The 6,821-nt window shown below is 40.6% G+C and overlaps 1 protein-coding gene across 2 annotated transcripts in view; it reads left to right on the top strand.

Moving 5' to 3' along the window:
• Positions 1-868, top strand: part of LOC117952545 (nck-associated protein 5-like) — a 46,836-nt gene extending 45,968 nt beyond the window's left edge. For both annotated transcript variants that reach the window (XM_034884919.1, XM_034884921.1), the window contains one exon: positions 535-868. In XM_034884919.1, the coding sequence (XP_034740810.1) occupies positions 535-536 (2 nt within the window). In that variant the 3' untranslated portion in view covers positions 537-868. The remainder of the gene's footprint in view (positions 1-534) is intronic.
• The last annotated feature ends 5,953 nt before the right edge of the window (positions 869-6,821 follow it).

The following is a 6,821-nucleotide window of genomic DNA, read 5'->3' on the forward strand; positions in this document are numbered from 1 at the left end:
GTTGTGTGTGGGTGTGTGTGTGTGTGGGTGCTGGGGTGTGTGTGTGTGTGCATGTGTGTGTGTGTGCGCGTGCATGCATGCATGCATGTGCGTATGTGCGTGTGCGAGCTTGGTTCTTAAAATACGTCTGTGGGTTAAAAACCACCGCCACGTTTAACGCACCCTCACACACAAAAAATCCACATTAAGTTTCTGTGTTGCCTTTGAGTCTAATGATGTTATTAAAACTACTTTAATATTCTCATCTAAGTGGTTAATACTCTGAAACTGAAACATGTTTTATTGACTTCCAGCAACACTTTAATAATAATAATAATAATAATATTAAAATCACTACAAACTGTTGGTGCTCTGAGGTCAGCGGCATTGTATCGCAAAATGTTATTTAACCCAAAACAAACAGCTTTTGTATTATAAAAAAAACTATTTACAGCAGTATTTGTTACTTTTCTTCACACGGCAGATGTTTTACGTTAGATGTTTGAATGGCGCCGTGATGCGGGCTCTCACTCTGCTCCACATCTTCTCTTTCAGAGTTTATGAAGCCGACGGAGTCGACCTCGAGCAAGAAACCAAGCAATCAGTCGGATTTATCGCTCTGACGTACATGGAGGATCCCTAAATCCCACAGTGTGGACGCTGTGTCTCTGTATCAGGAGGAAACGCTCAGAGCTATGAGCTCGGCATTGTGGGCTTCCACCTGTGCCGAGTGTAGAGTTGAGATACCGAGTATCCTTCGAGGCGTAGTAATGAAACGTCTGGCGGCCATTTTGGAGGTCTGCAGCATATTGGCATCAGCTGGGAGCAGCTGATTGAGTTCCTAAATGTGCAACTCTGCTGTCTCACAGATTTTCATGAACGTGACAGATTTGTTTTCTGGCTACCTGTAATCACCGCTATCGCATTTGCACACAAGCTCATGCATTAAAGTTTTAAGCTAATGTTGGAGGCCAACAGCTGCATTTAGCTTGTTAGCTAGCTAAGCTTAGTTGTATAAACAAGTGGATGCCAATAGGCTATAGCTAAGGCTAAAAATTTAGAAAGCTAGCGAGCTGGTAACTGGACACTGGGAATTTTTTAACAAAAAACTTAAATTATATTAACTTAAATGACCTTTTTGTATTTTTTGAAAACATCAGAAAACACGTCATAACTCATGAACTTGAAGGTTTCCGAAAATGTCCACCTACTGTACAAGGTAGTGAAGACCACATGGACATAAACACATTTAAAGGCAACGTTGCCTTATGAAGCTGCTAAAGCTAACGTGTTAGCAAACAACGCCCTAGTTTCATATCCAGCACACACAGACAACATTAGCATCGAATTTGATTGTCTCTGGCAACTTTAGAAATGTAATATTTAAAGTACAATATTCTCCTTTTACTCTAAAGAAACGGTTTTCTCTTCAGCTTGCTAGCTGCTTGTTTGTTAACATGAACCAGCCACTTAGTAGCGTTGTCATTTTGCACGGGCAGTTAGCAGTTAGCAGCTAGAAGTTAGCAGTTAGCGGCTAGAAGTTAGCATTTGACGGTTAACGGTTAGCGTACGGTATTATGACCAAATCAATGAGCATTAAGAAAGCGTAATTGGATTTTAAGGTTGAATATTTAACCCTTGTGTTGTCCTCGGGTCAAACTTACCCGTTTCAAAGTGTTTTATATCTGAAATATGGATTTCTTTCAACCAAATAACCTAAAAATAACATGGATGATTCCATACGTTCTTCAAGTAAAATTAATGATTACTTTCATTAAATCTTTTGGGGTTTTATTTATTCTTTAAGCGATTGAATTTTTTTTTTTTAATGGTTTCAAAACTGTGATCCACTCATCATCCTCTGATCTTAACTATTAGTCAAAATAATTCATAATGTCTCAGTTTTTAACTAAAAACGTATGTATAATTTGATATATATGAGGTTTGTTGACCATGAATTCCAAGAATAAGTATAAAACCTGTTATTAAACCAGCTCAGGTTTTTAAAAAAAGCACCAAAAGCTGGATAAAGTGAGAAATAGATCAGATTTTGGACCTGGAAGGACAAGTTCATGGTTAACGGGAAGACAACACAAGGGTTATGTAACTTGTTACGAGCTTGACTAATTGACGACCAGACCTCCATTTTGGCTCCAGCTGTGTTCACTTTTGGAAATTCACGTTGCAAATTAAAATCCCGCTGAACAAAGATTATTTAGCCACGTTCATTTGCATTCTCCGGTCACGTGTGCACATGTTAATAAATGTTCATGTGAAGATGTTGTCAGTATACGATCCGTTCTGCACACGTGCAATATGTTAGCGCAGAGGATATCATGATGTACGAGGATTTATGACACTTCACGATCTGTTCCACGGTAGCGGTCTGCTGTTAGCCTCCACCGGGAAGCTAACGACGTTAGCTTAGCTAAGCTAACAGCTAATTCGGCTAACCGCTAGCTTGATTCAGCCTAAAATAACGTTACTCCAACTAAACAGCGGGAAAAGCGTCTACAGCTAAATTAAGACTTTACAGTAATAATAAAGACAAGTATTGAGTGGTTGTATTTTAAATGAGCACAAGTAACGTAGAACTGTCGTAACAGCTGTTATACATTTAAACGGTTACTTTAAGTTTTCAGGGTCTTTTACAAGCTGTCTCAGCTAGCGGTTTGGTTAGCCGAATTAGCTGTTAGCTAAACCAACGTTAGCTTTCCGGTGGAGGCGAACACACTTGCACGTGCAGGAGGGACAGATCGTGTACCGACAGATGTAATTCTACTATAGATCAAATGCATATCTAAGCAAAACATATGTATTTATTTCAGATGGAACCTCATAAACTCAACATTACACACTATGACTTCCATTTTATGTACAGCACTAACTACTGATCGCCGTCCACAAGCTCTATACCTGACGGAGTAATGTGATTCTTTAAAGTGTGCACTATCTTGTTGGAAAGTTATCTTTATTGTCACAATGTTAATGTCACCTTGCATGCAACCCCTCTGGCTTATTCTAACCGCAGACATGTCAATCTGATATTCAACATGTCAAGAGTTTCATCACAAAAGGTTTAAAATACTAAAACTTGATGTGGACTGCTCAGTATTTATAACATATGACAGAAAATCTGTCATTGCTTCAGAAAAAGGTCTTTAAAAATATCATCCACAGTTTGAAAACAGTGCACATCGCATCTTGTAATGAAACTCTTCACATGTGAACTACATTCTGTGTTTTTACATGTTTCCACAGTTATGACATCAAGACAAAGTAGTGAGTTTTGCATGTAATCTTAGTTATAAAGAACCTAGTAGGCACATCGTTGTGCTAGCTCAGGGAAAATATCATTTCTGGTCTCTGATAGATGCTGTGGATTTAATAACTAAACCTCATCTTCCCAACCAACTCATTGCAGCCGGTGAACACCAGATTTCACTGTAATGGTTTAAGGGTTTTACCTGAGCTCAGTATTTTCCATTTTGTCAGTTTTTTCACATTAAACTGTGTAATATCTCACCAGTTTCTCTCTCTATTTATGTATGCCTTGTCCTTTATCGTAATGTTTTGGTGTTTTGAATGCATCCTGACATATTTGACCGTTGCCGTTTTGCTGCTTTGCGACGCCCCCCCCCCCCCCCCCCCCCCCCCCCCCCCCCCCCCCCCCCCCCCCCCCCCCCCCCCCCCCCCCCCCCACCACCACCACCACACCTTTGTCAGCTTCTTGCCTTCATGTGTAGATATTTGCCAAAATGCGTATCGCCAGAACCAGGGTTCGAAATTAATTCGAGTCACGTGCCAACTGCGGGAGTGAATCTCAGACGGCTATCCGCCACATGGTGGGCAAAGGTTGGTAACAAAATAGTCATGCACATGTACACGTGCCGACACGTGCACACACCGGAACCGCAGCCGGAAAAGTCGGAAAATTCAACTGGAACACCCCTTAAAGTCCGATTTACGACTCAGAATGTCGGAGAACCTTACATTACCCCGATCTTTAACTGACCTCAAAATCCAAGATGGCTGCTCCGTGTATCAACGCTAGTGCAACTGTAGTAATATACAGTTTATTAGTACTCCTTGTTGTTAAATTATACCGGTCGCGGTACTGTCCACCATTTTGTATCTGTGGACATGTCGTTAGGAAGTAATGAACTGGTAGTGCTAACGGTGGCTAACCTGGCTAGAGCTAACTCCACTGTGCAATAACGGGTATTCTGACTCGTTGTACTGTAGCTCCGCCTCCTGAAGTAATTGGAATAACCCATTAATTAGCCAGGATGTGGCTATTTTTGGCTAGCCTTCCAAAAAAGAAAGCACAATGAAAACGGAGCGTTACAAAAAGAACTGCTAAAGGAGTGAAGAAGAAGCTCGGCCGACGGATTGTTTTTTTAAATCTCACGTTACCCGCCATCTTGGCCCGTGGTTCAGGAGGTTAATTTCGGACACTGCGAAGACTGCTCTGAGCTAATCACATATACAGGAAGTGAATGCAACTGAATCTACATATCAGACGTGTCGTGGTTACTAGAGCCATATTCCTCTGAAACACTGATGTACAACTCTGGAGCTCTGTAGAGTCGCACAATATCACCAGTCATCTTACTGTATTTACCTCTTTACTTACTACATCTTTACTCACTTGCTACATGTATCTGTTGAAGGTAATACTTGTACACGTTCATACCGATAACACACAGGTTTAATAAATTAAATATGTAGCATGCACATGTGAGGCGAGGTGTTCGTGGATCAGGGAACAGATTGGCTGTACTGATACGGGTAGATGGAGCATGGCGTCTGTGTTTTTAAAGCGGCTCACATAACGAAGAGCCTCACGCTCACAAGAGTATTGTATTTTTCTAACATTTACTCTAATGCCCTGTATTTGTACTCCACACTGATGAGTGTAATTTAACATGTATTGCACATATTGTTACTCACTACTACAGTAATTCTCCCTCTAAATGTCTTTTTTGTTTTTCAGAACCCAATAATAACAGTGATGTTATTGTGTGACAGTCACCTTAGCAGTACAAATTGTATATTCTTTGTTTTGTGTATAAAAAAAAAGCACAAAGTGAAAATAAACTATTTCAATACTTATACAACATTAACCCCTCATGTTGTTCTTGGGTCAAATCGACACGTTTTCAGGTGTTTTGTTTGGTCAAAATTAAATGAGCCGTGGAAATAAGATGAAAAAAAAAAAAAACTTTGGAAAAAACATCACAAAAAAAAGCACCCGGAACATTGAAAAAGTGACGAAAATGTGGGAAAAAGTGATGATAATGTTGAAAAAACTTTATATTTTTTCATTGTTGACGGAGAGACCACACAAGGCTTGAGGCTTCTGCCTCGTGGTTTGTTTAATTTGAATTCTAGGGCTGTCAAATTAAAGCGATTATAACGAGTTAACCCAACTTCCAACGGCACGACTTAGTTTGACAAACAAATGTTGTCAAACATACGGCCCGTGGGCCAGAACCGGCCCGCCAAAGCATCCAATCAGGCCCACTGGATTCAATTCAATTATATTAATAATGTCCAATCATAACAACAGTTATCTCAAGACAGCAGGTCTAGACCACTCTCTGATTTATAAAGTTCCAACAATTCTAGTAATTCCCACGGATGACTTGGCAATGTGTGAAAATAGCACAATTTTTTATTTCTTATTCTGTGACATTGAAGTGGTGAATATATGTGATATATATATATATATATATATATATATATATATATATATATATATATATATATATATATAATATAAATAGCTAAAAGTTTTTTCCCAGAGTATGACCTCTCTCTCCTGAGTCCGTAACATTACAGGGGAATGTGGCCTGTGAGCTGAAATGAGTTTGACCCCCCACCCCGGCGTGAACACACATGCCAACTTTCTTAAGCCAGGTGGCGTGTTATCTGTAGTCCTTAAACGTGACACTCGGGACACGCTTCCCGGTCTCCTGGGGACACCCGTCCACCCCCCCGACCAGCCCCCTACACGGGTTTTCTCCCTTTCATACTACTCGCTGCGGCGTAAATTCACGCGCTATCGTCAATGGAGGCCAAACGTTGTCGATAAACACGCTACAAAGCGATTATGCGTCCTGATAACACGCCATTAAAGGCATACGTGGGACGTTTTATGAGATCAATCTGGCCGCTCCGTAGTTTGGGAAACCAGGAAGCGATGCAGCAGTAACGCTGTGCATGGCTAGCAGAAACTAAGCTTCTCAACCCTCCTGTTGTCCTCGGGTCAAATTTCACCCGTTTTTTTTTATTTTTAATATCAGGAACTGGGCTTTCTTTCAACCAAATAGCCTAAAAATAACATGGATGCCATACAATGCTCTTCAGGTAAAATGAATGCAAGTGTTGTTGTGTTTTTAATTCAATTCACAGTTACAGCCGTAGCCCGTATACCAACCAACGTTAATGGGCACGGGACCAGGGTTTCTAAACCTGGAAGCAAAGTCCTGCTGAGCTGCCAACCAGGGGAAAAAACTAAAGTGAAAAAACAAATGAAAACACTGGCTGGTTCGCCAGATAGCACCAAGGTTCAATAATGGAACAAATGTGGAAGAACCAGATCTAATTTGGTGGGAAAGGAGGAAAAGAGGACTTTGCTTGACTGCTTTATCTGTGGTTGGTGTTAATTCAAGCATTTAAAAAAAAGAATATTAACTATCTATGAAATAAAGTTGGGTTTTTTTACCACTAAGGAAATTACTGACCCAATAGCACGACTGTAGAATCGAGCTCCTGACCCACAATACGACACCAGTATGCCTCACTAGGTCAGTCCCACAGGCACTCATTCACCCCCC

The sequence above is a fragment of the Etheostoma cragini genome, chromosome 11 (genome assembly GCF_013103735.1).
Source record: "Etheostoma cragini isolate CJK2018 chromosome 11, CSU_Ecrag_1.0, whole genome shotgun sequence".
NCBI lineage: Eukaryota > Metazoa > Chordata > Actinopteri > Perciformes > Percidae > Etheostoma > Etheostoma cragini.